This window comes from Humulus lupulus, chromosome X (genome assembly GCF_963169125.1).
Source record: "Humulus lupulus chromosome X, drHumLupu1.1, whole genome shotgun sequence".
NCBI lineage: Eukaryota > Viridiplantae > Streptophyta > Magnoliopsida > Rosales > Cannabaceae > Humulus > Humulus lupulus.
This window is the reverse complement of record NC_084802.1, coordinates 260,380,119-260,405,244: the sequence shown is the minus strand read 5'-3', so window position 1 is coordinate 260,405,244 and position 25,126 is coordinate 260,380,119. Positions and strand designations below refer to the sequence as shown.

The 25,126-nt window shown below is 43.2% G+C and overlaps 1 protein-coding gene across 1 annotated transcript; it reads right to left on the bottom strand.

Moving 5' to 3' along the window:
* Positions 1-22,626: 22,626 nt before the first annotated feature.
* LOC133806936 (putative disease resistance protein RGA3) lies at positions 22,627-24,894 on the bottom strand. Its single transcript, XM_062245028.1, has 6 exons — positions 24,785-24,894; positions 24,664-24,682; positions 23,404-23,822; positions 23,093-23,284; positions 22,934-23,048; positions 22,627-22,845 (listed from the first exon to the last, which is right to left on the bottom strand). The coding sequence occupies exons 1-6, from the start codon at positions 24,892-24,894 to the stop codon at positions 22,627-22,629; spliced, it is 1,074 nt and encodes a 357-aa protein (XP_062101012.1).
* Between the last annotated feature and the right edge of the window lie 232 nt (positions 24,895-25,126).

The following is a 25,126-nucleotide window of genomic DNA, read 5'->3' as shown; positions in this document are numbered from 1 at the left end:
CAAATTTTTGGATAGTAGATTAAAAAATATATGCCACTAATCTATTTTTCTTTTGTCTTTCCTTTTGCAGAATCAGAACCTTGAAAAGGAGGAAGAGACTGATGAGGATTTTGGTAGCAAGTAAGGAGCTGGAGAAGTTGGAGAGCAGTAGTTTTTATTTAGTAATTTTATTGTTAGTTGAACAATTTAAATTTCTTTATTTTGTTTTAGAAATTTTAGATTTCTTTGAACAAAGAAAACTACAGTCTAGAAATTTAGTTTATTGTTAGTATTCTTGATTATTAATGTTTGGAAACTTATTTCTATTTTTGAATAACATTTATTTCTTTATTAATAAAGTAGTTATTATTTAAAGAAATTATCTATTTACTTGTTATGCAAATGCTTTGGGATAAACAAAGTTTACATACTTACAATGAATGACAATTTTTTTTTAATTCTGAATTATTTAACACAACTAATCCTAGATCTATTTAACTAATTCCAATAGTGAGACATATCTGTGATACTTGAGATTGGACCATATTGGTCTAGACAGAATAAATAGGCTTGTAAAGGATAGTCCTTTAAGAGAACTATCTATTGGATCTCTCCCTGTTTGTAAATCCTGTCTAGAAAACAAAATGACCAAGAGACCTTTCTCTGCTAAAGGTTCAAGAGCCACAGAACCACTTCAGCTAGTACATATGGATGTTAGCAGTCCACTTAATGTACAAGCAAGAGGAGGTTATGAATATTTTGTCACTTTCATTGACGATTATTCAAGATATGGTAAAGAAAATCTGAAACTTTTGGAAAGTTCAAAGAATTTCAAGCAGAGGCTAAAAAGCAATTAGGTAAATCACTTAAAAGCACTTCGATCTGATCGAGGAAGAGAGTACTTCGACTGTGAATTCAAGAACCATCAACGTGAGCATGGCATTCAATTCCAACTCACTACACCTGAAACAACACAATAAAATGATGTTTCAGATAGTAGAAATAGAACGTTATTAGATATGGTTAGATGAATGATGAGTTTCTCATCATTACCACTGTCATTCAGGGGCTATACGATTCAATGTGTTCTATACACATTGAATGATGTTCCACCTAAGTCTATCCAAAAGACATCCATAGAATTATGGAATGGTTGTAAACTTAGTTTAAACCATTTTAGAATTTGGGGGTGTCATGCATACGTGCTTAAAAGGAAGACCGGGAAGTTGGAAACGCGCTCTGAAGTGTGTATGTTTGTGGGATATTCCAAAGAGACTAGAAGTGGAATTTTTGATAGTCCAAAAAAGAAAAGAAAATAAAACATTTGTATTGACAAATGAAACTTTTCTTGAATATGACTATGTTAATAACCACAAACCTCGCAGTAAGGTTGTACTGGAGGAGATGGTCTCAAATAAAGTCACAAAGTCACCATCAGCAATTAATGATAAAACAACCAAAGAAACCACAATTCCTGAAAAGGAAAAACCAGTGCAATGTCGTAGTGGGAGGATTGTGAGACAACCTATTCGCTACGAACATGACGTTCTTGTATCAGATACTGAAAAGAATGATCCATTGACATTTAAAGAAGCAATGGAAGACCCTGATGTTGATAAGTGGCAAGATGCCATGAATCAAGAAATGGAATCAATGTATTCCAATTCAGTCTGGGAACTTGTAGATCTGCCTGACAATGTTAATGCCATTGGATGAAAATGGATCTACAAGAAGAAAATGGGTGCAGATGGAAAGGTAGAGACCTATAAAGCAAGGCTTGTGGCCAAAGGCTACACACAGAGAGAGGGTGTGGACTATGAAGAAACATTTTCTCCTGTGGCCATGCTTAAGTCCATTCGCATACTCTTATCCATAGCTGCCATCTATAATTATGAGATATGGAAAATGGACGTCAAGACAACTTTTCTAAATGGCCACCTTGATGAAACCATTTATATGGAACAACCAGAAGGGTTTATAAAGAAGGATCAAGATCAAAAGGTATGCAAATTGTTGAAATCCATATATGGATTGAAACAAGCATCAAGATCTTGGAACTTAACATTTGATGAAACTATTAAAACATATGGTTTCGAACAAAATGTCGACGAAGCATGTGTTCATAAATACATCAAAGGAAAAATTGTGGTTTTCTTAGTTCTTTATGTTGATGATATCCTACTCATTGGGAATGATGTAGAGACATTATCAAATGTAAAGAAATGGTTGGCTGAAAAATTCCAAATGAAAGATTTGGGAGAAGCGAGCTATGTTCTAGGCATTAAAATTCTAAGAGATAGAAAGAACAAGCTCCTAGCACTTTCACAAGAAAATTATATTGATAAAGTGCTTGAAAGATTCTCTATGGAGAATTCCAAAAAGGGTTAGTTGCCGACCAGACATGGAATTACTCTTTGCAAAGATCAGTGTCCAAAGATACCACAAGAGCAAGAGGATATGAGAAAGTATCCATATGCATCAGCTGTAGGGAGCCTAATGTATGCAATGTTATGTACTAGACCTGACATATGTTATGCAGTAGGGATTGTCTGTCGTTATCAATCAAATCCAGGTTTGGAACACTGGATTGCGGTGAAACATATTCTCAAGTATCTCAAGAGAACGAGAGACTATATGCTAGTATATTCGGGTAGTGACCTCGAACGTATTGGATACACTGACTCAGATTTTCAATCTGACAAGGATAGTAGAAAGTCTACTTCTGGATCAGTATTCACTCTTGGTGGTGGAGCAGTTGTCTGGAGAAGCATTAAGCAATCCAGTATAGCTGATTCAACCATGGAAGCTGAATACATAGCAGCTTGTGAAGCAGCTAAGGAAGCAGTTTGGCTGAAAAAGTTCTACACAGATTTAGAAGTAGTTCTAGAAGTGGAGAAACCACTTGTTCTTTACTATGACAACAGTGGAGCAGTGGCCAATTCTAAAGAACCAAGAAGCCACAAGAGGGGAAAGCATATAGAGCGCAAATACCACTTAGTCGGAGAAATCCTACATAGAGGAGATGTGACCATTCTGAAAATCGCATCAGAACACAACCTGGCGGACCCATTCGAAGACGCTTCCAGCAAATCAATTCGAGGGTCATGTACGTAATATGGGATTGAGAGAAATGCCTCACTTCCTTTAAGTACAAGTGGGAGATTGTTAGGAGTGTGTCCTAAAAATATGTAAAGACTTTTGTTTTTCTGTGAATAAATAAATACAATGGTTCATTATTATTGTTATATTTAGATTGTTAAATTATTGTTTGAATAATTTTGTAAATATCAGAAAAATTCTATATTCATTATTGAGGATGTGATCTTGTATTAGTACGAGAGAATTAAGATCACATAAATGAATAAAAATAGTCAACAACAACAAATTAAAGTTATGAAATTCTTTAATTGGAGTTGTAAGTACGGTTTACTGAGTATCATAATGATACAAATAATCTAGATTCGGATTATTGATGTGGAAAGACATCTCGGTAAATGTGCTTTATATAATATGATTATATATGACATTGACCGATATGAATTAAAGTCTTTATCCAAAAACCATTTAACAATAAAGACTTGTAATTCATATCATAACTGATGATCATTTATAGATCAATCTAAATCCTGAGTATTCATGAACTCCTGTTCATGTTTATTAAATCTTTTGATTCATTCGTTAAGGTCTCTTCAAAGAATGAGGCTAATGACTTTTGTTTTGGAGATTTAATATCATGGATGGCTGGGAACATGTATCAACAATACGGAATCTAATCTTTCCTAACGGATCGTATATTAGTTCCCTTAAGGGTTAATTCTGGAACTAAATGATTTTGAGCTCAAATCTATAATTAGATTATAGATTAATTATTCACTAGTGAATTATTGGTACTTAAGGAATAAGAAGTAAATTAGAAAGGTAAAATGGTAATTCTTCCATTCTAATTTATGAACTAATTAATTAGAGGGTTGAACTATTGTAAGATGGTTATATCAATGGACGACTTAAGAAAAGATTTATGTAAAAGTATATCTATAACATAAAGAGTGCTGTTGACGCGGTTCTTTGCCAACAGGTAATTAAGAAAAGAAGAGAAAGGGATTAGTGCTTAGGTTGAACCGAAACAGATGTATGATCTTAGGAAATGAAAATGGTGACTCAAGACGCGTTTTTTTTAAGTGGTTCAAAGGTTAAAATCCTTCTACTCCACTAGTCAATATTATTGCTATCTTTTGGGTATACGATTACAGGATATTTCTTACAAGAGAGCATCCAACCTCTATTAACTCCCAAGGTCTCCATATTTATAGGAGAAGGCACCTGGGAGTTGGTAAGAAGGTCATCCCGTGACCTTCTTACCTATCATGTCAATTCTGTGACAATCGTGATTAATTCCTAAACCTGACACATAAGTGTGGTCAAATCAATAGGTAAGGAGATAATGGGCCACACGGCCCAACCCAGTCCTGGGTGTGTGAATATGCACGTTCCTGCTGCGTGTCCGAGAAGTCAGGGGTATATCAGACACGTGATGTCTGATATATGCACGTTTACCTTGCGTGTGTTGATTTTACAAAGGGTCATAGCCTCCAACTCCAGCTCGTACCACGAGCTAGATACTTAACTCGACCTTTGACCTTCAGAGCCCGGACCCTGTCCTTAAGCTATCAGAGGCGAACCCTTAGGCTACCTCGAGCTAAGGAGGTACGATCTTTATGATGGCAGCTCCGGTTTTGGGGATGTCCACGAGAAAACCATGATTAGGCCGCAGCTCAGCTCGCTAATCAGCCAGTGGGAAAATCAGGGCGTACATCTGCCCCCAAGCCCTTGCTCGTGGCAAACGATGTCGTACAAGGCCACAGTAGGGACTTTTAGGCTTCCCCATGAACTCTCCACATTCCACACTTTACGCAGGCGCCTGATACGTGGAACGTCGTGGTTGGTGATGGTACGTCTTCCGAGAACCACATTTAATGGCCTAGCCTATGCCCAGCCGTCGTTTCGTATTTCGAGTGGAGGGCCTTGGATCCCACATCAGGGCCATCCAACGACCATTTTTTACGTGACCCTTCACGTATATAAAAGGGGTGGCCACCGTACGCACGGGCCACCCTTTCATTTGAAATTTCTCAGAACTCCTCTCCTTCTTCTCTCTTCATCTCAGAAGAAAAACCCTCTTCTTGCCGACTGTCATTTTCAGCGTTCAAGAAGCCCAGGCGTGAGGACTCCTTCAAAGTTTTGGGAAACACACACTCCGGCGAAGCTCCCACCTAGGCAACACCTTCATCCACCTCCCAACCAAACACTCTGTAAGTCCCTTGACCATGCGTGTTTTGAAAATATTTTTCACTATAGCTTAGGTAAATATTTATTGTAGCCACATGCAAGGGTTTACTGGTTTTTGTGGGTATGAAAGGTGAAAGCCTTTTAGGTTATGGTATTTTTGCTGTAGGAAATCGTTTTAGGAGTATGGTTTATAGGATGTATTTTCGAGGGAAAATTTATGGGTAGGAGTTTTGGGAATTTTGGGTGCAAAACCGGGTAGCTTAGGGGACACGCTTCACAGGCGATTTTGCCTTTCATGCCTATTGGAACTTTCCCTCCAAGGAAAAATTTTAACCTGACCCTCCTAACACACGAATTCCGAGTAATCGGGGATCTGTTGGGAGCACAGGCGCGTGTTCATTGAACCGCGTGGTCTCACTCTCCACGGGCTGGGCTTATCTCAGCTCGTGCAAAGAACACTCCTTTTTGACTCTTCCTTATGCTTAGGTCGCCTTTTCTGAAATCTTTTCTTTTGTTCGTTAGGCGACCAGATGGCACCGAAGAGGAATGCTCCAAAGAAGACCGTCGGCAGCTCGGCCTCCCAGCAAGACAAAAGAAAGGAGGTGATGCCGGACTCCCCAATCCCCAACTTTGGCCCAGCAGTGGAGCAGGAGCTTGAGGTGGCTCCTGATGCATTTTTCGAGGCGGAGAGGATCGTCTCAAAGATTACCGACCAGACGAAGATCAACAAGCTATTCCTCTCCCACAACATCGGGCAGGGGAGAGCGTCAGTGATTGCTCGACCTCCCGCGGAAGGTGAGCAGAGCTGCGCGTCGATCGATGAGGAATTCGCGGCCTGGAGCGGCGAGCATTTCAAGGCGGGGGCATTCCTCCCGCTGGACCAGTATTTTGCTGACTTCCTGAATTATGTGAAGTTGGCCCCATTTCATCTCCCCCCCAACTCTTATCGGTTATTGGCGGGGTTGAGATATTTATTTTTGAAGCACGAGTGGGAGGTCCCCACTCCAGCGGACATTTTGTACTTCTTCTGCCTCAAGGTCAGCTTGGATCAGCGGGGGCGAGGCGACGGGTTTTACTACCTAACCTGATTTCCCAATACGGCTGCGGTCATCGAGCTGCCCAGCCACCCCAATGACTTTAACGATCAATTCTTCATGTCGACGGGGTTCAGAAACTGCGAGCTCCATTACTTCAATCGTCCTCGTAAGTGTTTTTCATCCTTAGCTCGTAAGTTAAGTATCGTTTAGCTCCTCTTGTATTCCTTTCTGACTTAAATTAATCTTGCAGCCATCTTCGCGAGGACAGAGAAATCTGTGACCCTCGGGGCCCAATACGAGACATTGGCAGGCTTGCCCCCCAGTGAGAAGGATTATCACGTGCTCGTAACAGACGAGACGATGGTAGCCTGCAAGCTGATTTTCCCAAATTAGACTTTGAACCTAAGGAGGCCCCGGGGGCTCCCCCCAGCTCGCGACACCAGACCCATCATCGTGGAGGAGGTCGCGGGAGATGAAGATGAGGAGGACGAGGATGACGAAGTTCCACTCGTGAGGAACAGGAAGCGGACTTTGGAGGTCGCCCAGAGGACGAGCGAGGAGAGGATCCAGTCCGGAGCAGCCATGGGTCGGCCAAGGTAACCCTTACTTGTTTAGGAGTGTAGATAGGGCCACAGCAGACCCCCGGCTAGCTAGGTTCAATCCCAGGCAGCTCATCCATTGTCACCGAAGTGATCCGGACCTGAACACAACCTTGCTCCACTGTGTCGATCCGCTTGTGCTGGACTACCAAGATAGCCGGCCTAGGGGTACCGTAGTAGTAGATAACACCCTAGCCTTTAGGTCGATCCTATTTGAGGAGTATGGGACCAACCTTCGGTCATGGCCATCACTCCGGAGGGGTGCCGTAGCTCCGGGGCTTAGGCAATATGTAGAAGAATCTAGCCCGGAACCGGAGTTAGATCCAGAACTCTCACCAGCTCGGGAGATAATCGACTTAGATTCTCCTGCGGGAGCTCCGGAGCTGATGGTCATAACCATAGGTTCTGCTAGCCCGGGGGGTAGGATCCCTTTTAGTATACATATACTTTAATTTCTCTTTTCCCCCCCTTGTTTTTGTTTCTGTGTGATTGCTAACTTGCACTAATCATGTCTTTGCTTTGATAGAAGAGATGTCTCAACCCGAAGAGAGCCTACGAGGTGCGTTCGCTGGGGGGAACCCCCCAGTTGGGGCCGCTGGGCCAAGAATGAAAAGGCTCCGGACGTCCAAGCACGCCGCCGGGACCTCCACCAAGTCTCCTGCAAAGGAGAGGGAGCAAGCCCCAGCTGCCCAGGTCGTGGGAGCGGTCCCTCCCGCTACAGGGGGAAGCAACATGCCCCCACCTCCTCCGCGAGCTCCGGCCGCCGCCCGGGACGCAGGAACGGAGCTCGAGGCTTCGGCGATTGTGCCCTCCGAGGTACGCATCCCAGTCAATCCCCAGGACCTGGAGAAGATCCCAAAGGCCTTTCGGGGAATGGTGTATGAGTCGGCGAACTACGCCGTCAGCCACATATACAAGTTCACCGAGAAGGAGCTTCGGGCCATCGAGATAATGAGCCCGGTGGGCGTGATGGAGTCTTCAATGGGCATGACCTTAACGGTAATCTGACTTACCCTTTTATGGCTTTTTATTATTACACTTTACCCTATTTTTTCTAAGACAATTATCCCTCACCTCTCGCAGGGCTTTCTTGCTCTTTACCAGAGCATCGCCAGGACCAAAACTCAGCTCGAGGATATGAGGAGCGAGCACCAGACCTCTATGCAGGCGGCTAAGGATGCCTTGGCGGCCTCGCAGGCTGAGTTGGAAAAAACCCGCTCGAAGGTCCAAGAGCTCGAGATCGCCCTCGCCACCTCGCGGACGGATCTAGATGCCGCGAAGACTGAGGCCAAGGCCACCCTGGAGGCCGAGCAGACAGCGTCGGAAAAAGCCTTGGAAGATCTGTTCTATAATTGCTGGGCCTACAACCCGGACGCTGACTACTCCTTTCTGTCAGCGAGCCTTTGGGAGTGCATGCTGGTGAAGTTCCAAGCTCACCTTGATAAAGAAGCGCCCTACGAGGCTGGGGAAGGCTCTGGCGCAACTGAGCAAGGCGAGACGGCGACCTCCAAGGGGCCACCTGGCGGAGCTTAGGGCTTTCTTCTCTTGTGCCCTTTCCTTCACTATTTTTTAATATTTTTTGTGTAACCTTTGCATGAGGTGTTTCCACCTTGAGACAATTTGACTCAATTTTGCTTTTAATTGATCCTCTCTCTTGCCCCTACGCATTTTGGTTACAATCTTTGAAAAACTTAGTTCGCGTTAACTTTTATCCATATCTCGAGCTCTTTAGGAAGAACAACGATCAATAGATTTAAATCAACTTCTAAGTTTTATGACCCGGTTATATCCAGGAACTTAATTTGAAAAACTTAGTTCGCGTTAACTTTTATCCATATCTCGAGCTCTTTAGGAAGAACAACGATCAATAGATTTAAATCAACTTCTAAGTTTTATGACCCGGTTATATCCAGGAACTTAATTTGAAAACTTAGTTCGCGTTAACTTTTATCCATATCTAGAGCTCTTTAGGAAGAACAACGATCAATAGATTTAAATCAACTTCTAAGTTTTATGACCCGCTTATATCCAGGAACTTAATTTGAAAACTTAGTTCGCGTTAACTTTTATCCATATCTCGAGCTCTTTAGGAAGAACAACGATCAATAGATTTAAATCAACTTCTAAGTTTTATGACCCGGTTATATCCAGGAACTTAATTTGAAAAACTTAGTTCGCGTTAACTTTTATCCATATCTCGAGCTCTTTAGGAAGAACAACGATCAATAGATTTAAATCAACTTCTAAGTTTTATGACCCGGTTATATCCAGGAACTTAATTTGAAAACTTAGTTCGCGTTAACTTTTATCCATATCTCGAGCTCTTTAGGAAGAACAACGATCAATAGATTTAAATCAACTTCTAAGTTTTATGACCCGCTTATATCCAGGAACTTAATTTGAAAACTCAGTTCGCGTTAACTTTTATCCATATCTCGAGCTCTTTAGGAAGAACAACGATCAATAGATTTAAATCAACTTCTAAGTTTTATGACCCGGTTATATCCAGGATAGGACTTAGTTAGCGTTAATCCTTATCGATATCTCGCGTTTTTTTAAAAAACAACGGTCAATCGATATGAATCAACTTCTAAGTCATTAAGGAGACCTGGTTATATCCAGGTACCATATTCCCCCCAAGTAACTGGGAAAGGGTCTTTCGTGGTTACTTTAGATTACACTTGAAAACATGTACAAATATAAACAAAAAGCTGATTCTCATTGCTTAATACATAAAAAATGGCCTTCTAGGCCTTACAAGTGAATCATTGACATTATTTCTTTAAATGGATGGTGTTCCAAGTCCGCGGGACTGCCCTTCCATCAAGCCAAGCTAACTTATAAGTTCCCTCCTTAATAACCTCGATGATTTGATATGGTCCTTCCCAGTTCAGTCCCAAGACTCCATCTTTGGGGTCCTTACCGGCTAAGAAGACTCTCCTTAGGACCAGGTTGCCAACGCTGAAAGCGCGCTTTTTGACTTTGGAGTCGAAATAGCGAGTGACCTTCTGTTGATAATGGGCGAGCTGGAGTTGCGAATCCTCCCGCCTTTCATCAACTAAGTCGAGGGAATTGAACAGTAGCTCGTGGTTACGGTCCTGGTCGTAAGATTGGACCCTATGCGAAAGCACCTTCACCTCCACGGGGAGGACTGCCTCACTCCCAAAGGTTAGGGAAAAAGGAGTATGACCCGTTGGAGTCCGATGCGAGGTCCGGTATGCCCATAGGACCTGGGGGAGCTGTTCCGGCCAGACCCCCTTTGCTTCATCTAATCTCTTCTTGAGGCTCGCCTTTAGAGTCTTGTTGACAGCTTCGACCTGGCCATTCGCCTGAGGATAGGCCACGGAGGAGAAACTTTTCACAATTCCATACCTTTCACAAAACTCGGTGAACAGGTCGCTGTCGAACTGAGTGCCGTTATCGGAAACGATCTTCTTGAGCAGGCCGAATCGGCAAACAATGCTTTTAACCACGAAGTCAAGCACTTTTTTGGACGTTATCGTCACCAGAGGTTCTGCTTCAGCCCACTTCGTAAAGTAGTCGATAGCCACCATGGCGTAACAGACTCCGCCCTTTCCAGTAGGGAGGGCACCTACCAAGCCGATCCCCCAAACTGCGAACGGCCATGGGGACGAGATCATCTTCAGCTCGACTGGAGGAGCTTGGGCAACTGCAGCGAATCACTGGCACTTGTCGCATTTCTTCACGTATGATATCGAGTCTTTGGACAGAGTGGGCCAGTAATATCCTTGCCTTAGGACCTTTAGGGCCAAGCTCTGCCCCCTAGCGTGATCTCCGCAAAAACCCTCGTGCACTTCCTGCAGGATGGCCTTTGCTTCGCCTGGAAGAACACATCGGAGGAGAGGTAGGGAGTGCCCACGTCGGTATAACACTCCATCTACCATTGTATACCTGGGAGCTTGATACAGGACTCGTCATGCATCATTACGTCCTTCAGGCAGCTTTCCCTCGATGAGATACTCAAGGATGGGGGTCATCCAGGTCGGCCTGGCATCGATCATCTCGACCTCCGTCCTGACATCTTCTTTGCTTGGTTTCTCCAAGAATTCTATTGGCACTAACCCCAAGGTCTCCGTTTCCCCAGAAGTGGCGAGCTTGGCAAGAGCGTCTGCATTAGCGTTTTGCTCCCGAGGTATCTGCTCGATCGAGCCTCGCTCAAACGCGGACTGCTCAACTTTTACCTTTGCCAGATAGGCGGCCATCTTTGGTCCCCGTGCTTGATATTCGCCCAGAACCTGATTTACCACGAGCTGGGAGTCACTGAAGAAGCACTGGACGGAGCTCGCCTTCAACTCCTAGGCTACCCTCAGCCCGGCCAGCAGAGCTTCGTATTCGGCCTCATTGTTGGAGGCCTTGAATCCGAATCTCAGTGCCGAGTGGAATCTATGTCCCTCGGGGGATATTAAAATGATTCCAGCTCTAGAGCCATTCTCGTTGGATGAGCCATCCACAAAGATTCTCCACGATGTTTGGGGCGAGGTGACCTGGGGTGAGTTTTCTGCGGGACCTCCTGGAATCCCGTACACTCTACCATAAAATCGGCCAGGGCCTGACTTTTTATGGCAGATCGAGGAGTGTACAGAATCTCGAACTGATTGAGTTCGATTGCCCACTTTAACAAACGTCCCGATGCTTCAGGTTTTTGCAAAACCTGCCTTAAAGGCTGATCGGTCATGACGTGTATCGAGTGGGACTGGAAGTACGGTCTGAGCTTTCGAGAGGCCGTGATGAAGCAGAACGCCAATTTCTCCATCAACGGGTACTGGGATTTAGCCCCGAGAAGTCTCTTGTTGATGTAGTAGACTGGTCTCTGAACTCGGTCTTCTTCTCGTACCAATACGGCACTAGCTGCATCCTCCGTGACAGCTAGGTAGAGAAAAAGAGGCTCTCCTGCCTTTGGTTTGGATAGTACGGGCGGCTCGGCCAAGTGTGCCTTTAGGTCGAGGAATGCGCTTTCGCACTCTTCTGTCCATTCGAACTTTTTGTTTCCTCGGAGCAGGTTGTAGAATGGAAAACACTTATCGGTGGACTTAGAAATAAACCGATTGAGGGCCGCCACTCTTCCTGTTAGGCCTTGGACATCTTTTCGCGACCTGGGTGAGGGAAGCTCGAGCAGCGATCTAATCTCGTCAGGGTTTGCCTCGATTCCTCGGGTATTGACAATGAACCCCAGGAATTTCCCGGACGCGACACCAAAAGTGCACTTCTGCGGATTAAGCCTCATGCCATATTCCCGCAGTATCTTAAAACATTCTTCCAGGTCGGAAACATGGTCATGAGCAGTCTTTGACTTGACTAGCATGTCATCAACATACACTTCCATGTTTTTTTCGATCTGGTCCGCGAACATTCTATTTACTAACCTTTGGTAGGTAGCTCCGGCGTTCTTCAGCCCGAACGACATGACCTTGTAACAATAAATGTTAGTCGGGGTCATGAAACTGGTGTGCTCCTGATCCGCCAGATTCATGGCGATCTGATTGTAGCCCGAGTACGCATCCATAAATGACATGAGCTCATGCCCCGCCATGGCATCTACCAACTGGTCAATCCTTGGTAGTGGAAAACAATCCTTGGGGCAGGCTTTATTCAGGTCGGAGAAGTCTATGCAGGTCCGCCACTTTCCGTTGGGCTTTGGGACCAGCATGGGGTTGGCGACCCATATTGGAAACTTGGCTTCACGGATAAAGCCACATTTTTTGAGCCGGGCTACTTCTTCTTTTAGGGCTTCAGCCCGGGTCATTCCTAAGCGTCTTTGCTTCTGGGACTTGGCGGGAATGCTTTTATCCAGATGAAGTGTATGCATGATGACACTCGGGCTGATTCCCACCATGTCCTCATGGGACCATGCAAATACGTCCAGGTTATTTCGCAGAAACTCAGTCAGCTCCGGCTTCCTCTTGCTGCAGAGGTTTTTCCCGAGCTTGACCATCCGTGATGGATTATGCGGATCAATGTTCACTTCCTCGAGCTCCTCAATAGCTAGAGCTCGGATCTGTCCTCGCCTATTCGGGGGTCAATATCCTCACTTAAGACGACATTTTCCCCTTCGTTGCTTTGAGGTTTTTCAATCTCAGGATCAGCTAAGGGTTCTTGAGATTCCTCTTCACCACTTTGGATGGCCATTGCCAGCTGCCCGGGTTTAGATTTTCCCTTCATGGAAATGCTGTAGCATTCCCTGGCAGCGAGCTGATCGCCACGGACAGTGCATATTCCAGTGGAAGTAGGGAATTTCATCGCGAGGTGGCGAATGGAAGTGATGGCCTCAAACGCTATGAGCGTAGGTCGTCCCAAGATTGCGTTGTACGCAGCGGTGCAGTCAATGACCACGAACTCGAGGAGTTTCGAGACTGTTCGAGATCCTTCTCCCAGGGTGATCACCAGCTCGATCGTCCCTATGGCCGCCGATCCTTCTCCCAAAAAACCATATAACATCATGGAGGTCGCCTTGAGCTCGGTGACGGTCAAACCCATCTTCTCTAACGTGGATCGGAATAGGAGGTTCACCGAGCTCCCGTTGTCGATCAGCACCCTCCTCACCCTCCGATTGGCGAGCTGAACTGCCACGACCAAAGGGTCATTGTGAGGGAACTGGACATGGCCCGCATCTTCCTCCGTAAAAATGATCGGTTGCTTTTCCAATCGCTGTTGTTTCGGCAGGCGCTGCTCCGGGATGAACTCTACTCCGCTATGCGCCTTCAATTCGTTCACGTATCTCTTCTGGGCACCCCTGCTCGTGCCAGCCAAATGCGGTCCTCCAGAGATGGTGGATATCTCCCCTCCAACCAAGGGAGGAGGGACGTCCTGATCTACCCGAGGCCCGGGCTGACTGGCCGGGACTTCTGGAGCAGGTCGGCTTGCTGGAACCCTGTTCCGTGTGTATTGAGCCAAGGGGCCGGCTCGGATGAGGGTCTCGATCTCATCTTTTAAATGCCTACAATCGTTGGTGTTGTGGCCAACATCGTTGTGAAAGCGGAAAAACTTGGAGGTATCTCTCTTCCCCTTGTGGTGCTTTAATGGCTTCGGCCTCTTCCAGGGGACTCGAGCAAAGTTAGCTAGGAAGATATTCTCCCTAGACTGGGTGAGCTCTGTATAAGTCGCGTAGACGGGCTTGAATTTGTCTACGGACTTATTCTTCTTTTGGCCGTGCTGACCGCCTTCACCATTCCCCTTTCTTTTGCCTCCACCGAGCTGGTTGTTCTGTGTGACGTTTTGGGTCGCTGCCATGACCTCCGTCCCCACTCCAGCGGGCTGATCAGGGACCTGACTGGTTCCTGCAGCTTCGGCTTCGGCTTCCTCCAAGTTTATCCATTCTTGGGCCCTGTTAAGGAATTCGTTAACCGAGCTGACTCCCTTTCGTTGTATGTCTTTCCAGAGATCCCCTCTGACGAGGATTCCAGTTCTCATGGCCATGAGCTTGGAGCTATCATCCGCGTCTCTGGCCCGAGCAGCGACGTTCGCAAATCTGCTCAGGTAGGCCTTCAGAGTTTCGCCGGGCTGCTGCCTCACGTTAGCCAAAGAGTCGGCCTGAACGCGGGCAGCCTGGGAGGCTCGGAATGCCCTTTTGAAATCTGCCGAGAAAGTCTTCCAGGAGCTGATTGACTGTCTTTTACCTTGCTTGAACCACTGCCTGGCAGGTCCAGTCAGCGTGGAAGGAAAGATTAGACACCTCAGCTCGAGGCCAATGTTGTGGGCCATCATCAGGGTGTTAAACATCCCTAGATGATCCGACGGGTCTCCGTCTCCATTGAATTTAGACAGGTGCGGCATACGGAAACCAGGTGGGTACGCCGTTGCTGCTATGCTGGGGGCGAAGAGCTCCATCTTGTCCCCTGAATCATATTCATCTTTTTCTTTTTCTGACAGGAGCTTCCTCATCAGCTCCTCCATCTGAGCCAGATGCTTGAGGGTTTGGTCCTGATGCCCTTGGTTATTCTGGGGCTGTTCAACAGCTCCGGACCCATTGTACATATTTGGTGGGTTATTGCCCCTCCTATCTTGAGATAGGTTATTTGGGGCATTCCCTCCGTTACGTACTTCGGACAGCCCCCCCCCCCCTGAGGGAGCATGGCTGCCTCCTCCTACCTGCTCCCCTCTATGGGAGTTAAGGTGATCCCGCAGATCGCCTCCCCGAGTGGCTTGTGGGCTTTGCGCCGAACTTAGGCGCTGACGCAGGTCTCCGCCAGACAGGTCACTCCGGCGACCGCCGATCCAGTAGCTCCTGCTAGAGAGGCTTGGAGCTCGCCTTTGGTGCTGAGGATCTGGGCTTTCCCTTGGCGCCTTGCTACGCCGGGAATGTCCAGCTGATGGCGAATCTCTCCTGCTACTTCCGTAGGCTGGAATATCTCGGACGGGCCGAGGAGGAGATGGATATTTGATTGGAGACGGATGGTGCCTGATTGGAGAGGCGATCCTGGTTCTGTCTGGACGGATCAAGTTCGGTGGGGGCCTTTCGGCCCTGCCAACCTGCTGATCCTGAGCCTGACGATCTGGACAAGGCGCAAGACAGTGGCTGGGGACGGGCTGATGCTGTGAGCCCTCCCCGGATCTCCTTCGGGAATTTCCTCGAGCTCCCCTGGGCGCTCTCGAGGATGGTTGGGAGCTAGGAGTCGACGTCCTGACCGAACGACTGTATTGCTATTGCTTGGCTCCAGGCACTTCTTCGAAGTTTGCCTCTCGATGGTGTGATGAAGGAGTGGAGTTGGCTGTCAGAAATCTGTTCGAGCAGCTATGCCTAGACCGGTTACCCCGGCGAGACTTAGGAGCCTCGCCTTGCCTCTCTCCGACGTTAGCGTTGGTTGTGAGAGGGGGTAGTCGGGCCAGCACATCCTTGATCTGCTGGCTAGCTATTGCTAGCTGGCTCCTTAGCTGAGCGTTCTCCATCTCCACCGCCATGTAATAACACGGGTTTGGATTAGGTGGCCGGGGCGCCGAACTTCTGGTGTCATCTTGGCCCGCCGGCTGCTTTCCTGGCCGCTGCTGGGCTTCAGGAACTTGTTCACCAGGGATGGTAGAATGATGAGCCTCCTGCCTATCATGCTGTTCTGCCTCATTACTGTGCCTGGATCGAGTAGTCACCATAGTTGGATGTTTGCGACAGCACTTAATCGAACTTGCTCTCAATGAAAGCACCAAATTGTTGACGCGGTTCTTCGCCAACAAGTAATTAAGAAAAGAAGAGAAAGGGATTAGTGCTTAGGTTGAACCGAAACAGATGTATGATCTTAGGAAATGAAAATGGTGACTCAAGACACGTTTTTTAAGTGGTTCAAAGGTTAAAATCCTTCTACTCCACTAGTCAATATTATTGCTATCTTTTGGGTATATGATTACAGGATATTTCTTACAAGAGAGCATCCAACCTCTATTAACTCCCAAGGTCTCCATATTTATAGGAGAAGGCACCTGGGAGTTGGTAAGAAGGTCATCCCGTGACCTTCTTACCTATCATGTCAATTCTGTGACAATCGTGATTAATTCCTAAACCTGACACATAAGTGTGGTCAAATCAATAGGTAAGGAGATAATGGGCCGCACGGCCCAACCTAGTCGTGGGTGTCTGAATATGCACGTTCCTGCTGCGTGTCCGAGAAGTCAGGGGTATATCAGACACGTGATGTCTGATATATGCACGTTTACCTTGCGTGTGTTGACTTTACAAAGGGTCATAGCCTCCAACTCCAGCTCGTACCACGAGCTAGATACTTAACTCGACCTTCGGCCTTCAGGGCCCGGACCCTGTCCTTAAGCTATCAGAGGCGAACCCTTAGGCTACCTCGAGCTAAGGAGGTACGATCTTTATGATGGCAGCTCCGGTTTTGGGGATGTCCACGAGATAACCATGATTAGGCCGCAGCTCAGCTCGCTAATCAACCCGTGGGAAAATCAGGGCGTACAAGTGCAATTCTAAATTTATAGTGGAGTAATATCAGAATTAATAAATTAACTATTATAATTAAAGAGTTTAATTATTTAGTTGATTTATTGGAGCTTAATGTTATAGGTCCATGGTCCCCAAAATGGCTCAAACAAACACTGACAAAGGTAAACACAAAAATGGGCAAAAAGGACTTATGTGATAAGTAAAAATATTTTTCTATGTATCAAACATAATTATTGTTTAATTATGTGTAATTAATTAATTATTTGATTTAACAAAAATATAATTAATTTTGAATTAATTTATTTTTTGGGATTTTTGGTATTTAAATAATAATAAAAATTGGGAAAAATCACATGCCATCACTGGCATGTGGTACACGTGTAGCACAGTGCACAGTCACTGTGCTACACGCATAAGAGATTGTGATCAGTTTCTTGGTTCCACAATTTTAGTTATTTAAATATTAAATAAATAATGAGATATTTTAATATGATTAAAATATTATTATTTAAACAAAAATCTGATAACTGATCAGTTATTTTAAATTGTTTAAAATAACAAATATTTTAATATATTGGATATATTAAATATAGGATATCAGTTTTATAGAACATAACTTTTCAGGGATAGAAAAATATCTAGAAATCTCTCTCAGAGAAAGAGAACAGTGACACAAACAAAAGTCACTATTCTTCACAAAACCTAGGTCCAAACTTTATCAGATCTCATGTGTTGAGAACATCTGATAAATAGTTTTTTGCCTATTGTTTGTATAGCGAGCCCACACTCGTTCTTTGTGTGTTGAGAACATTTTGGAAGATCTTGGTGTGAGATCTCAAGGATTTAGCCATACAAAAAGATAGCAGCAAGGAAGGACCTGAGGTAATTTTTCTATTCTTGTCTTTGATTCAATATATATATATATATGCATGTGAAGAAGTAGATCTAGAAATCTTTTGGGATTAAACTGAAAATTTGATTGTTGTTCCGCTGCATATAATCTCTGATTTGATCAATAAAAACCAACACCACGAAGATGTATCAGGATCTACGGACGTTATATTGGTGGCCCAGGATGAAGAAGGATGTGGTGGAGTACGTGGCCAGATGTATAACCTATCAGCAGGTGAAGGCTGAGCATCAGCGACCAGCAGGGTTGCTTTAGCCTTTGGGTATTCCCGAGTGGAAATGGGAGGATATTACTATGGACTTTGTGGGAGGTTTACCCAGAACTGTAGGGCTTCATGACTCGGTGTGGGTGATAGTGGACAAATACACCAAGTCAGCTCATTTTCTTCCAGTGAAAGTTGACATATACAGTGGATCAGTATGCAAAATTATATGTGAGGGAGATAGTACGTCTCCACGGGGTTCCTAAGTCCATAGTGTTAGATTGGGATCCTATCTTTACCTCCAAGTTTTGGAGTAGTTTGCAAAAGGCTATGGGGACTCAGTTGAAGTTCAGCACGACCTTTCATTCTCAGACTGATGGACAGTCTGAGAGGACGATCTAGGTGTTGGAGGTTATGCTTAGGGTACGTGTGATCAATTTCGAGGGATCGTGGAGTAAGTATCTCCCGTTGATTGAGTTCTCATACAACAATAGTTACCAATCAATGATTGGAGTGGCTCCCTATGAGATGTTATATGGGAGGATATGTAGATCACCCATTCATTGGAATGAGATGGGTGAGAGGAAGTATTTGGGACCGGACATGGTTCAGAAGACAAATGAAGCTATTGAGAAGATCCAAGCTAGGATGCTCGCCTCACAGAGCAGACAGAAAAGCTACGCTGATCCCAAGCGTAGGGACGTGGAGTTCCAAGTTGGGGACCACGTGTTTCTTCCAATTTCACCACTGCGAGGGGTGAGGAGGTTTGGGAAGAAAGGCAAGCTAAGCCCTAGATTCATCGGACCTTTTGAGATCCTGGAAAGGATCGGATAGGTGGCTTACAGGTTAGCTTTGCCACCGTCACTATCAGGAGTTCATGACGTATTCCATGTTTCTATGCTCTGAAAATACGTCTCAGATACGACACATGTGCTGAAGTATGAAGACTTGGAATTGCAGACAGATTTATCTTATGAAGAATAACCGGTTCAAATTATAGATCGAAAGGATAAGGTTCTACGGAATAAGACGATTCCTCTGGTTAAGGTATTATGGAGGAATAGTAGGGTCGAGGAGACGACCTGGGAGCTTGAGTCAGCGATGCGGGATCAGTATCCCGAATTATTCAGGTAAATTTTGAGGACGAAATTCTCATTAGGAGGGGATAATTGTAATGACCCAAAATTACTAATAAGGCTTAAGGGCCTTGATTAGTGTGTCGGGAGGGCATAACTGGATTATGTGTGATTTAAATGGTTAAATGCATGATTATGTGATAAGCATGCTTATATGATTATTTGGATATGTGAGATGCATGATCATGTGTATTAGTATGCATGTAGGCCCTGATTAGATTAAAAGGGCATATTCGTAATCTTGGCCTGTTGAGGGCATAAATGTAATTATTTGCGATAAATTGTTGAGACCACATTATTAAGTGGATATATTTGCAGCTTGTGACTTGAGGCGATCCTGGTGAGCGGTTTAGCGAAAAAGTCACGGTGGGGATTTATACCCAGCTCGGGGGAGCCTGGGGGTATTTATGGGAATTTGGGAAATATATTGGAGACTATATGACATTGAGGAAAATAATTGGTTTTTAGTTAGGTGACGGGATGTAAGCGGTAATTATTAGGGACACTCAATGAATTAGCGAGAATTGGGAGCAATGACCAAAATGCCCTTAGAATGACTTAAAGGCTTAGGTTTTAATGGGAGGGCAAAATGGTCATTTGATTTAAAAAGATATAAGGGTTATTATGCCTTTATGGACTTAGTGGAATGTTTAGAGAGTAGTAGAAACTGAAAGAAAAGAAAAGAAGGAAGAAAGAAGAAAAAACAAGACACATAGCTAACCCTTTCTCTCTCACCCGATTCCCTCTTTCTTCACCATCTCTTGAGGAATTTTGAAGCTTTAACTCAAGAAAGCTTGGGCTAGAGCTTAGGGCTAGGGTCCCTGATAAAGCTAGAGGATTTAGAAGGAGTTAGTCACCCAATCAAGGTAAGGTTTAGAGGTTGTTCTTGAGCTTTTGAGTTTTGTTGGAATGGATTTCTAAACTTGAACTTTGGGTAGGAATTCAAGGTATTAAGCTTGAAGAATTGAGGAGCATAAGGCTGGAAGGATACTAAGGGCAACCTAGTGTTGATTTCCCCATCAAAGGTAAGGAATTCTATGCTTGATCATCTGAGTTGCTGGGTTGATTCTAGTTTTCTGATGAGTTCTTTAGTTTTGGAGTTCAAATCTTGTTTTCTTTGTTTGGTGGTGCATGTGGCTAAATTTTATGTTGTTGGGCTATGTGGGATGTGATGTAGGGGATGGTAGGCTCAATTTGGTGTGTGGTTGAGGTTTGGAGAGGTTTTGGGGATTTTTGGCTCGAGGAAGTTCGAAGGAGAAAACCAGAGGTTGAAGTTTGCTGCTTGTAGCACTGTAGCGCTAGCCTTGGGGCGCTACAACACTATGCTGGATTCCTGGGGGGCTTTTTGGCTCTGCTTGTAGCGCTGTAGCGCCCATTCTATGGCGCTGTAGCACTACTCTACCTTCAGAAGTGGATTTTTGGGTTATTTCTTAGGGTTTTTTCCCGGGGGCTCAGGGTTTGATTCCACCACCCCGTTTGGTGGAATTAGGGCTTCCCGAGGGCTCAAGGTTGGTGCCGGGGTTAGGTTACAGAATTGAAGTTTAGTGATGGTTGTAATTTATGGCTGTGACTAGGTGTACGCTAGGGCTCGGACGGGATCGCGCTTGAAGGTCGATTTTATTAATCAAAGCTAACAGAATCAAAGGTAAGAAACTGTACCCGGTTATGTGAATATGTTGGGACTAAGAGCTCCCTATATTTGTATGATGTCATAGATGGTATTATGCCATGGGGACATGTGATAAACGGCCTAAGAGTGCCAGAATCAATATTTGCGTACAGGACGCAGCTCGACCACTGGTAGCCGAGGTTAATCAAATAATCATTGAGCTTGGCCTAAGCGAGCTAGAGTCAGTGGGTTGAACACTAGGCTTGGCCTAAGTGAGCCGAAGACAGTGACTTATTTAGAGGGTACGACCTAAGGGCGTCGACCCTAGATATTGTGTGAAATGTTTATTGATGTTAAACTAATTCTTGGCTTGTAAATTGATATCATTATTTACATGAGCAATACGGCCTATTTGTATCGAATTGATGATTCATGAAATATCTGACTGTTGTTTATCATTATACTCTGTAATATAGTTTTCTTGCTGGGCCTTGGCTCACGGGTGCTACGTGGTGCAGGTAAAGGCAAGAGCAAGGTGGACCAGTCCTGAGTTGGAGATCTTTGAGGCTAAATGTACATAGTTAGCTGATCTGTTGCCACGACTGAGGAGTGGTACAAGACGGGAAAAGCCTAAATGTCTGTTTTACCCTTAGAGTGGCTAGTAGTTGTACATATATCCTGGAATTTTGTAAACTGTCTTTTAAACTCTATTTCTTTTGGGAACCCATGTACAAAATGTTTATCTAAATGAAATGCATCTTTTATGACCAAATTCTTTTAACCCTAGTTCAATTATAGTTTCAGTAACACGTTTCTAATTAAATGACTTGATTAGCAAGTCTTGCACCTTTATAAACACACAGTGTAACGATCTTGGCTACCCAGGGCGTTCCACTTGGTTTAAATTTTAAGCCTAGTTGTTTAAAATTTAAGATTAATAGTTTAAAATTTAAGCTTAGTGGTTTAAATTTTAAGCATAGTGATTTAAATTTTAAGTCATTTAAGCCTAGTAATTTAAATTTTAAACTTTTTGGTTTAAATTTTAAGCCTAGTAATTTAAATTTTAAGCCTAATAGTTTAAATTTTACGCTTAGTAGTTTAAAGTTTAAGCCATTGAAGCCGAGTAGTTTAAATTTTAAACATAGTAGTTTAATGTTTTGACAAGGACTGATGCTAAGAGGCTGAAGGTTAAATGTGTCATGCACATAATCTTTTAAATCAATGTTTGGGCAGAATTAAAACAAAATATTTAATGGAATGTTTGGCAACAAATAAACAGGGAAGTCTTTGACATAACTGTTCTCTCATTTTCCTTTTCCATTTCATTCCTACTTGGTCATAAATGACCACATCAATTCTCGTTTAAGACAAAGTAATAATAATAAAAATAATATGAACCATATATATAAAGAAATCAGTGACGTAACATCAACAAAAGCAGTTACTTGATACAATAGTCATTCGTTCTCCAGTTCAAGCTTCATTTTGATAACGGATATTTTTAGACCAAAAGTATGAATCAAAAAGAAAAAGTAGACAATCACATCAATTTATGCCGATGACGTGTCTTGTTGTCAAACTTGTCAATGTCTTCACTATGCTCTAACAAATAATTGTATTTTCCAAAAACAACTCTAGCCAAATCATTGATAAGATCATGCATAGAAAATTTATTCCTTTGAAATTTGATCTTCATTTGAAAAAATGACAATGACACCAAATCATCAAAATACTCATTGCCTACTTCTTCCATTCTTCTATTTCCCTTGGAATGCTTGACAAGATTTTCAAGCCATCCATATTAAGACCAACTCCTCTCTTCAAAATTCATAGCCTTTTGGAAATATTGAGCAATAAGCAAAACACTGTTTTAAGTGTGGAAGAAGATAGTAGTAGCTCACTTCTAACGCAGTTGGAAGAGTCTTACTCAACTCCCAAATATTACTCCTTGCTATTTGTTCCTATCACTCAACATTCCACGACGAACATTGGAGGCCTCCTAGAACTTTAGCAGCTAAAGGCACACCATTACATTTCCTAACAAGTTTTTTGCCGATGCTTTCCAATTTTGGGTTCTCATTAAACTTTGTAGTATTTCCATTGGACGCATAATTTGCAAAAAGTTCCCAACACTCATCTTCTGATAATTCTCTAAGATGGTGTGTCAATAGTTCTAATGCCATCTGCAACGTTTGCACTTCTTGTTGTCAGTATTATTTTGCTCCCTTTCACCCCATCATTGAAAGGATTCATCACATTTTTCCAACAAACATATTCATCTTCCCACACGTCGTCTAAAACAATAAAAAACTTCTTTCCCATTAACTTCTTTGAGAAATTAACCTGGAGCGAATCCAAATCCATGTTATTGCAAGCATCCCCCGAGCTATGCATTGAAGGAAGGTTTTTGTCACAGCCATAACATCAAACTTGTCCAAAACATACACCCAAGCCATAACTTCAAACTTATCCTTAACTTGTTCATCATTGAAAAGGGTTTGAGCAAGTGTGGTTTTTCCAACCCCACCCATTCCCAATATGGGAATAATGTCATAAATCTTTTGATTACTACCTACATCATCTAACATCAGCAACTTCATTAAAGCATCCTTGTCAGCCTCTCTGCCATAATCTTCAGGTTCATCAGGTAGGAAGTTGAAGGTGACCTTTCCTTTGGTTCCTCTTTCTTAACATCACTAACCATATGGAGAAAAATAATTTGTTTTTCAAATTGCTCCAACCTCCAAAGAATCTTATCCATCACATTCTTTATTTTACTATCAGTTAAGTTGATAAATTTGGAGAGTTTTTTACGCACCTTACTAGTCATGGCTCTAGACTTTTCTTTCTCCACTTTGAGTTTGAGAGCATCATATTCAATTTTTTCGAACAGATCCTCCGCATCATCCACCGCATCTTTGAGCTTGTCCAGCCAATCCTTCACTCCAAGGACTTTGTTTTGCTTTTGCTCTGCATCAACAATGATTGCAGACAAAGCCAAGAATTTCATCTTCAAGTCATGGAGATGACAAGCAAAACCAAAGCATTTCTTCCCCTTTAAGAACTCTGCCACATCTGGGGAAGCAATCTTCTCAAGAAAATATTCAAGGAGGCAGACACAAGAGCTCCAACCACAATTTCGACAGCCATCAGTAACAAGCTGAGTTGCACAGGTAAAGATTCAGAGAGAATTAATGGCAGTGAGATAGAGATGATCGAAAATAATGGTAGTAGGAATAGGAGAGAATGAAATCACTATAATAAAGACCACAAAAAGTTTATCTCACCCGCCATAGAAAGGTTGGTAGTCTTTCTTTTACTTTTATTAAATACTTATTGCACAAGGTATCCTGTCATTTGGTAAGCCATTGTATTTTTTCAAGTGCTACAAAACAAGAAATTAAGACAGGACAACCGAATTGGTTATAATATGGTTTTATAATAATCTAATTCTAATATATGTTAGTTTGTAATAGCCAAGGAAATGATTTCATATTTCCATTTGTGCTATGTATGTGTAAGGATATATAACTTTAAAATGTCATGTTGCATGCACTTATCTCTTTCTATGATATATTTACAAATATAATTTTTCATAGATGAGGTGATTGTCTGATTTAGGTAATATTTCTTAGTCTAAAAGGAAAACTACACACATAAAAAAATTGACTACATGTTGAAGCATTAATGAAAAAAATTACACCTTAATTAAAAAAATCAAGAGATATAAAATCTAAATTTTGATATGCAGAATAAAAGAAACAGAGACATCTTCACATGTAAACAAATAAATAAAAAAATATGAAGAACAATTAATAAGAAAAACAAACATGCATGAGATTAATGAATATACATTGGTTAAGTGTTAAAAACATGGTGAAGCTGGAACATCAAAACTAAATACATATGGAATTCTTATAAGTATGCTTTGATTACTAAAGCTACTGCTTATAAGTATAAAGGGTTGCATGATAAAATACAACAAGAACAAAAAAGCATACAAAATAAGCAATGAAAATACTAGAGAACAAGGGAAATTAGTCATCAAACAAATGATGTTTAGTTGAAGACTTTCATCAAACAAGTGGGCCGCAATACCTTATTGAAAAACATTTTACATACCTAACTACACGAAAACCTTTCTCGGCTTCAAAATAGCCTAGAGTTAGCAACAAAACGCATGCGTTTGGCTGTGTAGTGTGAGAAGAAGATGATATGGCTTGAGTTGCCATAGTGAGGGCTATGTCGTGACTGAAATTGATGGTGCCAAAAGTGCAGTGGTGGGAGAAGCAATTGTTGGTAGCGAAACTGGACTGGTGAGATATTGCCGAAGTTGCCGGAGTATCGCTGGAACGTGGAGAAGCTCAAACATCCTTTGCATCATGGGGAAGAAGAAGATGAGTGAGGGTTGTGCATGACTATCTGTTTCGGTGTGTGTGAGTGGGGGAAAGGGTATAATCGGAA